Source organism: Dama dama, chromosome 23, assembly GCF_033118175.1.
Source record: "Dama dama isolate Ldn47 chromosome 23, ASM3311817v1, whole genome shotgun sequence".
In the NCBI taxonomy this organism is placed as follows: Eukaryota; Metazoa; Chordata; class Mammalia; order Artiodactyla; family Cervidae; genus Dama; species Dama dama.
Genome location: NC_083703.1, coordinates 41,015,935 through 41,028,897, shown reverse-complemented (window position 1 = coordinate 41,028,897; position 12,963 = coordinate 41,015,935). Strand labels below are relative to the sequence as shown.

At 39.2% G+C, this 12,963-nt stretch overlaps 1 protein-coding gene across 2 annotated transcripts in view; it reads right to left on the bottom strand.

Annotated features, from left to right (window-relative positions):
* XRN2 (5'-3' exoribonuclease 2) overlaps positions 1 to 12,963 on the bottom strand; it is a 61,554-nt gene that overhangs the window by 30,340 nt on the left and 18,251 nt on the right. For both annotated transcript variants that reach the window (XM_061126469.1, XM_061126468.1), the window contains exons 14-19: positions 9,375 to 9,419; positions 7,339 to 7,470; positions 4,783 to 4,901; positions 1,995 to 2,130; positions 740 to 847; positions 548 to 637 (exon numbers count right to left, since the gene is read on the bottom strand). In XM_061126469.1, coding sequence (XP_060982452.1) covers positions 548 to 637; positions 740 to 847; positions 1,995 to 2,130; positions 4,783 to 4,901; positions 7,339 to 7,470; positions 9,375 to 9,419 — 630 coding nt within the window. The remainder of the gene's footprint in view (positions 1 to 547; positions 638 to 739; positions 848 to 1,994; positions 2,131 to 4,782; positions 4,902 to 7,338; positions 7,471 to 9,374; positions 9,420 to 12,963) is intronic.

The window sequence follows — 12,963 nt, the reverse complement described above, 5'->3', positions numbered from 1 at the left end:
TTTCTTCAAAATACAAATGCGTTTTATTTACTAAGTAGGGTACTGATAGTCAAGAGAAGCAGAAAAAAATAATGAAGTAGTGAAAAATATACAGAAGAACTCAAATACTTGCACTGCTCTGCACTTCACTCTTAACTATGAAATGCAAATACAATTGTGACTCATGTTAGTAAAGTGTATGACAAAAACCCAGTTACACACTCAAAACACCAAGACTCATGGCAAATATATATCAGAATGTATCGGATACATCATATTGAATTTAATACTAATATGGTAACATATTGATAATATAGAATAATTTAAATGTGGCTGATTTTGTGAACAACTCCAAAGATCTTAATCTCAAGACAGACAGCAAAGTTTCTGTATCATAAGGAAAAAAACAAACCACCACTAACACCAATCAAGAAAAATTCTTAAATTTACTATTTATATATTAAGAAGTTTACTTATTTAGCAGGATTAAGAAAGAGAATGCACCTGTTATTTTGCAAAATAATAAATGTGTTTAAGACTTGGGGGGGTGGGGTGGGGAGAGACTCACTGGATCACTCATGAGCTTCCGCCATGATGGAGGTAGAAAGTTACCACTAGCAGCTGGAAAAACCCCCATAAGTTGTTCCAGTGGTTTAAACTATTAAAAACAAAACAAACAAAAAACGTTAACATATGACACACAATTTTGATCTAAGCCAAAATTCTATAAATTTTATGGCTCTATAAATGCTCAGCTTACCGGTTTGGTACCCTTCTCAAAATCAGAAGGCATGTCTGCAATCCCTTCGAAGTCTGAAGCGAATGGTGCATAATGGAATGGGTAATACCACTTCCAGGACGCACAGCCCTGGAATCATTCAAAACAGCAAAGCCACAAATCTATGTTAATGATATACACAGAAAACCAAAAAAAATTAGGCTATTAATCTATAATATTCTATTTATAAAACATATGATTTCTAGTAGATAGTCCATGTATTAATTTTTCCATGAGTCCTAAAAGTTATTTTGATTCAATTTGAACTTTTCACTACATATCAATGGCCCCTTTATTTAAAAAAAATACTGCAAAACACCTTTAAAAATCAGCAGTTAACACCAAATTTTATATTCACAAACACAATTTGGTGAAATTTTTGTTCTTCAAATGTGTTTGGTGGCATTTCTTTACAACATTTCTTTACAACTTTCCAGTTAAAATGAAGAACAAAAGTGTAGCTGACACTGAGCCTACAGACGGAGAAGGGACATCACTGTGATTGACAGCAAAACCAACAAAAGCCTCATTTGAGAATTCCCTAGATTTTCAGTGAGAACTTTCTTTTTCTTATAAAAATATTCAATGACATGTATTCTGACTCTGTGCCTGGTGAATTAAAAATCTTTATAGAAGTAAAACATTATATTAAAATATTCTATAGTAGATACTTACATTAAATTACTTTCTACTTACTAATTTCAGATCACAACAAACTGAACTTGCTTCACTCTACAAACACAAAACCAGATACTAACTATGAGTTACATCCCCCATGTCTACCTAACCTCTCACCAATCTGACATCCCAATTACCAAAGGCTTTAATTTAAAGTCAGACTTCAAGTGCCATTGTTACTTTACATGGAGGAAATGGTATCATTCAAAATTTCTTTCCAATTCTTACTAGCATTTTCCAGGCTTTCTCTTTTGTTCAGTAATTTAGTGACTATCTAATAGTTGCTATTTTTTTTCTTCCAATTCATTTAGTGACTATCTATTATTCAGTTGTTTTTTTATTCCAATTTAAAAAAATCACTAAACTGTAGTCATTTGCAAGACAAAGCATACTCAACAACACTCCTTTATGCTGAAATTCTTTAACACAATAGAAATTAGCTCTGTATATACATTAATGAACTTTAGAAACAAATATTAGGCTCAATAATACACATTATTACAGAAATTATCTTTCTAAAATGATCAGTTAGAAATTTAGAGGAAAACATCCTTTGTACCTGGTAATAATATCGAAGAACCCAGCAGAGTCCTTCAACGTAAGACTGAACAACTTTACGTCGGAATTTCTCATCTGCTGCATCAACATCAAATTTGTTCTTGTAGTATCGCTGTTTCCAACCAGCTTCCCATAACCTACAAACCAGGCAAGATCAGTTTATCCTGATTCAATATGGTAACTATACACCTACTTATCACCCCAATCAACTTATATTTAATGTCCAAGTGAAATGTAAATGAGTTCAACAGTAATGCTAGCAAACAGAGTTCATTTAACTATTTTCTAAAAACTCCACTTTCACGGGATTTATTACCAAATTAAAGATAGTTAAACATAAAAAACTCAAAAACAAACAAACAAACAAAAAAACTCAAAAACACTGATTCCAGTAAGATCATTCTAAAACTACATTTTAAAAAAGGATCATCACTTATGCTAAAGTAGATACATAACAGGGCTTCCTGGGTAGGCTCAGCTGGTAAAGAATCCGCCTGCAATGCAGGAGACTCTGGTTCGATTCTTGGATCAGGAAGTTCCCCTGGAGAAGGGATAGGCTACCCACTCCAGTATTCTTGCCTGGAGAATCCCCGTGGACAGAGGAGCTGGTGGGCTACAGTCCATGGGCTCGCAAAGAGTTGGACACGACTGAGTGACTAAGTGCAGATACATAACACTTGTTTGCTTGAATTTTTATACTGTTTTACATGCTTTTGGACCATGGAATAACTCTCAAACTACATTTTAAGATTCAAATACTGAACACATTTTTATATAGTTCAAGTTCCTCAGTTTATTAGGATATATTTAAACTGCACAAAGAAAGTCAATTAAACTACTTAGGAAAAAAAGATTTGCCATGGGTAATTCTTTTAAAGGTAAAACACAATTTATAAAAGAATAATCTAGAAACCAGGCAGAAACTTGGTATACCTAATCTACATTCTTCATGCTTGGGCCTCTTAGAGCTAAGATTTAAAGGGAAGGACATGCATGCACATGCACATATGTATATATGCATGTTCTGGTAAAACTTAGAAGCAGGCCAATCAATTCACTAAGTTATCATTAATTACTAAATATACAATGAGAAGAACCACAAAGTACTGATTTTTCAGGCTCTGAGATATTAAAACATTTTCTTGAAGAAACACAAAAAAGCCAAAATAATTTTCTTTTCATCAGGACAGATCTCAAGATGCTTCTACAGTAATGCCACTTTCTACCATGTGCCAGACCTTACAAATTAACTGCAGTCATGTTTCAGAATACAGGTAAGCCCTTTCTAAAGTTCACTTTACACTACTTGGCTTGTGCAAAAAACCTCCATCAATGCCTGTTTTCCCTAAGTGAAAGAAGTGCAGAGACGATTTCGTTTTTTTTAAAAAGGCAGAAAGTAGGAATCTCATTTAGCATGTTTGTTTTCAGGGTGCACCCCAGGAGTGGGAGGAGCCCCACCAGCTCCTTCCTCAGGAACCACACTCAGCATCTGAGCATCAGTCATCAGAGCTGTGAGCTGTGTCTGTGAGCAGCTGGGCCTGATCTCCATTTATTTTGTGCAGCAAGATGCAACCTGGGGTAACTGGTTCTTCACTATATGCCATTCTAGCTATGAAAGGTTTCATAGCACACAAAGGATTCACAGAACATCAATCTGGAGAAATATCTCTATCCATGATGTGGATTATCATCATTATACAAAAGACAGTCAGAAAATAAATGCTAAGAATTCCAAGCATTTCTTGATAGAAGCATTTCCACCATGATTATTCCCAGCACCAACATTAAACAATAAAGTACTAAATAAATCAAGTTTACTATTAAGCTAGCCAGATAGTAAAATAAAAAACACTCAAAGAGGAAAATCCATTGTTATAGAAGCAGAGGACAAAAACTCAGGTAAGGTAAAAATACAATAACACATCATCACAGATTGCAGTATCTGACATCAAAGGTTGTTTGGAAAATGCAGAACCACACATGACATTTGTGAGATTTCTAATCATAAACACAAACACACCATCCACAACCTATATAAAAAGCATGAGCTTCTTTTGTTCATGCTTTTGGACCACTATTGTTCGCTTAACTTTAGACTATCTATCATTTTGCTAAATTATTAATGAGTTACATTTTTTGAGACTGTTGACCTTTTGCACTTGGGAGTCTAGGATTCAAGCTTAGATTTAATTATGAGAGGTTATTAATCTCTGATCTGGACAAATGAAAGAATCAAAGTTTCCCATTATAAATGTTAAGTATACAGTTAAAGGGAAACTCCTGTCATGAAATATAACTGTGCATATACAAATTTGTGGTTTTTAAAAATATACGTATTTCTTAACCAAACAATTTCTGCATATTTCATCTTGAGGAAGGAACTTTTCAACTGAGAAGATTAAAGCAAACTATATCAAGTATCCAAGTGTTACTGAACTTTCTGGGTTAAGCAGCTTGAAAATTTAATCCCCACACAGTAGCATTCAGATCACATAGTCAGAGCTAAACACCTCATGCCTAGCCTATCTAGCGCCTGGTCTCAGAGGGAAAGTGGCTTGGATGATGAGAACCTGCACGCATACTAATCTAGATACTTAGGTTTAACAGCTATAGCTTACACATCTCACTGGAATTTACTGACTATCCTAACCCTCCACATTAATTACTGGTGGATAAAAAGATCACAGGCAAGCAACTGAAGGCACTGCTTCTCTGAGCTAAATAGCATTAATTAGACCACCTCTATTTCAGCAATTTGCTAACAAAGTGCTACCAAAAAATGGCTTCACCTGACGTTATCCTCTGGCTCAGGTTCACTGTCACTGTCTTCCACTTTTCGTTTAATTCCTCCTCTTGGAGATGGGGAGCCGTCAGAAGTGAAACTCGCATTAGGAGAAACTGAAGGACTCTGCAGACAATTATGACATTACAGAGGAAGGATTTAATTATTCATTTCACAAAAGCAGCTACATCCCACTGCTTCTACCACCATGCTTCATGGTAATACCTTATTTAAAGCTGTTATTTTTTAAAGCTGTTAAATAGATACGGTGAATATATTTAAAAAGCATAAGACTGATTTTGGCCTCCCCAAAAAGATAATATGGTACCAAGCTTCCTATGCTTAAATGAATTTGAACGTTCTTAGGGCAAAAACTGCTTCAAAAGAAAAACTGAATTTTACAGATTTTAAAAATTATTACTTAAATATTTCTTTTCTTTGGTGATTCCCTGATCTCATGAATTCACAATCACTTTCTACTAATCAAACAGCAAAACTGTAAAGGGGGGAAAAGATAAATATATAAATTAACAATATATAAAACAGCTAAGCAGGTGAAAATGAATTTAAATTGTATGTGTTCAACCTAGTAGAGTATAACCACTCTATAAAGCAACAGTTTAGTAGTAAGACTCAGCCAGATAACTATTAAATTATTAAATATTTTACATACACTGCTTTAAAATTCAATATACAAATAAAAATCTACTGGTCATCTTAGAAAAATACACATTAGTATTTCAAAGACTTGGATACCAGTTTAAATTCAGTGTTCTCTATGTACCTAAATCAGTGAGGACAGGCAAACCCTACAGTACTCTAATATTTAACTACAAAATTAAAATCTTCTGTAACTTTAGTTTTAAGTGACCAAAAACATACGCAGCAGAAAAGGTTTTCACAGTGAAGGTTTTATTCTATTAGTGACAATCTATTAGATATTCTGAGTAAACCGAATTTTTTAAATTGAGTAGTTCAGGAGGCTATTTTGATGAAACTGTAAAATCTGAGCATAAAGGCAGTTTAAACCATAGGCTAAGAAAGTTTGTTATAACAAAGCAAAATTATATTTCACATAGAGTTGTTTATAACCCTTTTAAAAATGTAGAGTATCAACTTTACTCCTGAGACTGTATGGCCAGGTGTCACAGGTGACAAAGTTTAGACCTAATGCCTCCCTGATGTTAAGAAAACAGCACCCCATCATCAACACGGTGCTGCCAGTCACGTTCAGGTCCACTCTGTGGGGACTGTGCTCTTCAATGACAAACATCAGTTTCTGCTGTCCTACTCAAGAGCCTCACTGCAATCCCTTTCACTGATCCTCCGCAGCTCACTGTTAATGGTGCAAGTAATAAGACAAGAAAACAAAGAGCTAAAAGAACAGATACATGTATATGTACAGCTGAATCTAACAGGAAACCAGCACACTATTCACCAACTATACTCCAATATAAAATAAAAATAATACTAAAAAAATAAATAAGTAAAAATTAAAAAAACCCACAACAGAAACGCAAGCTTCTTCTCTTGGAAGACGCAAACCTTGTTTCTTCAATTTCAAATCTAAGGTCCTAAAACTTCTCATTGTGAGTTAATGGGAATATAAATTCAGTCTCTTGACATGGCAAAAACTCCACATGTAGGATTGCCCTATAATAAAGAACTTGAACATCAACAGGATAACTAATAGGAATAATAAAACTGTATCTTTTTTCCCTGTACAGAACTCTTTCTCTCATGCCTGCTAGACTGAACTAAGCAATAGCTTTGATCATCTGCTGTTAGCTCATGGTCTACTCTCTCATCCCTGCTTGCTGTCTTGACATGTGTTCTGGGCTCTTGGGTCTTTTGTCAATACAACAGGAAGCTAATGGGCAGAGTACAGCCTTGCCGGCTGAGATGATCTGCTCCTGCAGCCTGGATTACAAAGCCCAAACAAGGAGGGGCATCACAAGGCAAATCCATTCAGTTCCTGAGTTTACAAAACAGGGAGCAACGAGAATTTTGGTAGTGAGAGCTACCTTAAAATAGATACTTGGATCTGTTCCATGACAATCAGAGAGCCAGAGTTTAGGCAGTAATGAGCACCTGTACTTAACAGACTGAGGAATACTATTCTGCAAAATGCCCACAACTGATCCCTGGAAGAAAGGGGAAATTAGGTAGCAAAACCCTCCCTCCCTTCTTGTCCCAGCTATGAGACATGTGGATGCCCCCTCATGCTTCCATCACCATCACCATTGTGCCTTGGGGAGAAGCTGGAAGCACTGAGGCCCATGTTCATTACAGAAACACTGCAGCCACTAAGCCATCTTATTTACATGCATTTTCTTTTCTTTCACATCATTTGGGTATTTTCATATTTCATATTCACATTTAGATCATTTCATATTGATAAAGGTGGACTTAACAGAATTAAAAACATCCCAAGGCAAAAGACATTGAGAAAAGCTGTAAAACAAAAACACCCCCAGGCTACAAGATCAAATTCACACACAACTACAAGGGGCACCTGGTAAGCCACTATCCTTTCACGCTACATGAAAAGTGAGTCCCTTACCAAGTTATTCTGCATCCTCATTTCATAAGCCGCTTGTCTCGGATTACTGGCCACTTGAGATCCTGGTGAACTTCTTGAACCAAGGGCGTGAGGGGTTAATATTCCACCAGGAGAGAAAGATGGTTGATCTCTCTAAAATAAATGGAGATAAATAAATGTAGAAATTAAAGTGAAACCACAACACAGTTGTATGACAGGAAAAAAAAGAGGGCAATGTAAAGAGACCCCACTGTAAGCATGTAAAAGGTGAAATGTTCTATTAACATTCAGGGCTATTCATTTTGATATGATGGTAACTTACCCTGTAAACAACAGTCTGTAATAGCAACTCTGCTCTAAAAGTACATATAATTCATTGTTCTGGTACATACACATGAAGTTTGAGAATAGTCATCATCACCTTCAGTTCCGCTCTATGGAACTATTCAAGTCTCAGGCTGTTCTACTACATTTACTTACAATTTCTCTACACGTTCAAGACATAATTCTAGTCAAATAAAAATAACAAATAACATTAACATTTTACCTTAATGGTTAAAAAAAAAAAGTCAAGGGTTTGATTTTAGGAAATACAGCTTTTATTCACTCTTCACCTTGCTAGAATTTAACTCTTATTGCCAATCAGAGCTATGACGACAGCTATAATAGATGACAGCTGTGACTGACAGATTTTTTAAAACAGATACTGACTGAAAGAAAATAATCATACATAGTATGAACTATTATGGATAGAATAAATAAACTGCAAGGATACACTGTACACCACAGGGGACACAGCCAACATTTCATAAAAACTGTAAATAGATTACAACCTTTAAAAACTATGAATCATTATGCCATACACCTGAAACTTATGTAACACAGTATATCAACTATGAGTGAGTGAGCGAAAGTCGCTCAGTCGTGTCCAACTCTGTGACCCCATGGATTGAATTCTCCAGGCCAGAATACTGGAGTGGGTAAGCCTTTCCCGTCTTCAGTTATCAACTATACTTCAATTTAAAAAATTAATAAAAGAAAAAAGAAAGTAGTAACCAAACAGGCTTCTCCCCATATCTAAGTGGGTTGGAACTACTTCAGCAATAAATTACTCTTCTCCTTTCTAGGTTCCTGAAATTGCGCAAATCCAATAAAATCTGAAAATAAAAGGCAGTCCCTCAACTCTGTGAATTTAAAATCTAGGAAGGATGACAAGAATCACCAGAGGTAAAGGAAAGGCCTGCTCAACCCAGGCACCAGCCAGGCAGCAAGGGACGCCATGGGGAAGGTGAGGTGTGCACAGATGGGAGGGGGAACCTCTGAGGAGCCAACGGGGGCCAGGCTTGGGGCAGGGGCAGCCTGGCTTGTTTAGAGCATGTTGAGAGAACAGGAGGGGAGGAGCTGGTGGCAGGAACTCGACCAGACGCCAGACTGAGAATGGACTCTGAGGGGGACTAAGGAGTCACTGCTGATTTCTGAGCAGAGAAACAACAAAGCTCCAGGTAGCCATCCTATTCTGCGAGCTTCCCAGGTGGCACAGCGGTAAAGAATCCACTTGCCAAGCAGGAGATCTCTGGGCCAAGAAGATCCCCTGGAGAAAGGAATGGCAACCCACTCCAGTACTCTTGCCTGGAAAATCCCATGGAAAGAGGAGCCTGGTGGTTACGATCCACAGAGTTGCAAAAAATTGGATGCAACTGAGCATGCGCGCATCCTATTCTAGGAAGATGAACCTGACGAAGTTAAAGACAGAGCACAGTGACTTCAAGGGGTACCAAAGGTTGACCGCTTTTATTACAAAAACAATAACTGATTATTGTAAAAAACTCAAATAACTAAGTACCACCTGCCCCTCCTGCCCATCGAGTGTTTCCCTTCAGACTCGAGACAGAGCTTAGATAGGACTCCAAAATCAACACCAGGCAGGAAGGCAGTTGGGTGGGGAGCATGTCTCTAACCAGCTCCTACTGGGTAAAGAATAAAAAGCTACTGTAATGAACACCTTCCTCCCAAACTGGAAACTTATACCACTGCCAGTCTTATGAGTTAAAACTCACCTTCATTCTCTTTCTTTTTTCTTTCTGTCGTCTTCTAAAACTGTCCTAAAAGTATAAAATCCACATATTCTGTCAAATAATTACACAAAAATGTAAGAGTTAAACATTACCAGGAATGATTCGAGAGACAATTAAAGTTTTAAAGGAAGACCCCAGAAACCTAGGTACATAATGAAACTAGGCAACAGATTGCATGTTCCAAGTGCTGCTTATCAGAACTGTACATGGGTAGAGGGCATTCTAAATTGGGTTTATATACACTTTAAATGGTTCCTCTTAATTTTTTTTCAGTTTTTAATGTCATTTCAGGGAAGAATGTAAGAGTCATGACAAAGACACTTGGTTTTACCCTGGAGTGAATAGGCTGTCAGTATAGAGAAGATACACATAAGTAAGAAAACAATTCTTTAAGTTGTAGCTGAATATAGTTCATAATCAAGATGACAATTTTAAAAATTCAACAAGACAATTTAATAATGAGCCTCTATTACCTAAAAAGGGCTGGACAGTGCCTACCCTATCACATGTGTGGCACAAGTGATAAAGGGGACAGTGGGGCTCCAGGCAAACACTACCACTCAGATGCTTCCCCCCACCCCCAACCAGATAGACCCAATGAGAGAAGGAAGAAAAGACAGATGTCTGCACTGCTTATTCCGGGCCAGTTTAACTCACAGGAAAGGGTCCAGTCTGCCTTGATTCTTCCCTCCACTCATTTTTGAAATCTAGCCACGGTTTCAACTAGACGGAATTTAGGGCTGACCTTGCTCCCCACTAACCGAGTCATTCAAAGGCGTCCTTCCCCAGAAAGCACCCCTCCCATGCCCATGCTTGAGTGTCCAGGCACTGAAATGACAGCGGAGATGCCCACAGCAGGTACTATAATGACCATCACCCTCCTCTTGGCACTTCCACCCTCCGAGGCAGTACTGCCACCCCAAGAGAACACTTAACAAGATGAGAGGTTAGCACTTTCTGCCAGGAGGGGCTGAATGCCAGATACATGCTGACTGACCACTTAAAACCTCCTAAGATCCGAACACCACCGATTTCCCTAACCATGCTCTGCTCGCACAGTTAATGAGCCGTCTCTTATCCGGCCGTGACTCCTCCTTCTGAAACCACGCTCTTCACCTGGCTGCCAGGACACCACACTCACCTCTTCTTTCACTCCTGCTGCTGCCTTCACTGGGCCCTCCTTCCACCCTCTGAAAGCTGCTGCTCCCCTGGGCCCAACACCTGGACCTCCCCACTTCTCTGCTCTCATAATAATCACCTAGTCTCATGAGTCTCCAACCAGAGCCTCTCCCAACTCAACTCCCGCACCTGTGTCTCAACCTTGACATGTCCAAAAGACATTCGCCACCCCCATCTCTGCACCTCCCAGTCTTCTCATCACAGCTACTCAGACCAGGCCATTTTTCAGTTGTTCAGAAAAAAGTGTCTTGGAGCCATGCTTGATACCTTTCCTTCTCTCACACCTAGGATTTACTCCATGAGCTGATCCCATTGGTTCTAGCGCAAAACCTACTCAGAATCCAACCATCTATCACCACCTTCACTGCCACCACGCTGGCTCCTTAGCATACTGCAAAGGAGCCTCTTAACTGGGCTCGATGCTTCTGTCTCTGCCTCCACACAGCAGCCTGAGTTAATGTTTTCCAGTTCATGTCAGACTTTGTCGCTTCTATGCTTCAACGATGCAGACTGAGAGCTGAAATTCTGTTAATGATCGAGAGGGTTCTACCACATCTACCGCTTTTTTGACCTCCGCTTCTATTCCCTTCCCTTTGCATCCTCTGCTCCCACATGTGCTCCTCGCTGTTCTCAACATCCCGTACGTGCTCCGGACCAGAGCCTTTTCATGGGTGACTCCCTCCGTCTGCAGTGCTCTTCCTGAAAACATCTGCATGGTCCACTCCCTGACATCAGCAAGGCCTTCTCCAGCCACCTTTCCTAGGGCTGCGACCGCCCCAGACACTCGGTCCCCTGCTTTAACTTCCTTCACGGCACGTGACACTCTCTCACACCCTGCATACTGCACTTCAGCTCTGTGTTAATTATCCATCTCCCCCAGAAGAATGTCAGCGCCATGAGCTCAGAAGTTCCACCTATTTTTTATTTTGTTTTTTTGTTCTATCACTAACCTTCAGAATGCTATCTGGCACATTGTAAACAGGAAATGTGTGCTGAATAAACGAACATTTGCAAGATACAAGGCAAAGATCAAAGCTCATTAAAAAAAGACATTTCTGACCTAACTGTTCAATTTTAATAACAGATACTGATAGACTCCCATTCTAGTATATTGCTCTTTTTAAGGGAGGCAGCGACATAAGCAGATCAAGTCTACCTGGACAGGACCTTACTGCTATTTCATATTTTTGTGTGTTACGAATTCCTTTGGAAATCTGTCAAAAGCCATGGGCACACATTCCTGGAAAATATATATACACCCAGATACTTTTATGTTGAATTTCTGAGGGTTCATAAATTTGTCCAAGGCAATGCCCAACCATGCCAAAAAACATCATAACAAGTCACAGACACCAACAAAGACCCAAAACTGTCAAATGCCCTCTCTGCCAGGCCAGCCGGAAACCATAGGACATACTGAAATCTGAAGCACTTTGGTATCTATCAAATCCTACACATCCCAGTCTAATGCCAAATACCATCAATATCTAATACTACAGAGTCTGCTAAAGTCACAGAAAAAGACTTTTCTAACATGAGATTTTTATACCAAGTAGTACACAAAGTGTGTAGTTTATTTCTTAAGCATAAACAGCAGCAGTTCAAGTGGAGCCACTGTGACGGTTGAAGATGTGTTAAAAATGGCTGTTCTGGTGTTTCATACCCCAGAGTGAGTGAGTTCTGCTATTTGAATTTTACATGTGAAGATTACCAAGTACCAAAGGCTTTGAAAAAATGCCTATAGTCCACTGTTATACAAAATGGTACCCAAGCTTCTGAAGAGGTGGCCATTAGCTAAAGTAACGCAAAGCTGAGGAAAATACAAAATCTTGTCAGATACAATAACATGTTTTAATCTTTGAGGAGATCAGGAAGTTATGTATTGATATTATGTTGCCATTTGCTCACAAAGATCTGTAGGACTAAGAAGGGGAAGGATCTCCTCCGCTTCCTTTCTGCTCCTCTCACCCACTGCTGGCCTCCCTCCAGCCTGAGGACCAGGGGCCCATCCATCCCTCTCTGACAACCTCAGGCAACACCAACAGCTTCGCCTCTCTCCGGGGGATTCTTCCCCCCCCGCCTTACCTTCCCCTGAAACCTCCACACTCCCAGAGACCCCTGATGGAGGCACTTTCCCTATTTATAAGCTCCCAGGGATGTCAAGTTTATGCTCAAGATAGGAGCTATCTCCCATCTGCTCATGGTTCTCAAATCTCCTTCTGAAGGACTTCTGACCTGAGCTCCACATGGATCTATCTGACTGGTTCAGATTTCTCCTCTCAGGTGTCCTGTGGCCCTTCACTCGCAGCACCTCCAAAATGAAACTTATTTCGACCTTATCTCCACCCCATCCGCTCCACCCCCAGGGCTCACTACCTGGATGAATGGCACC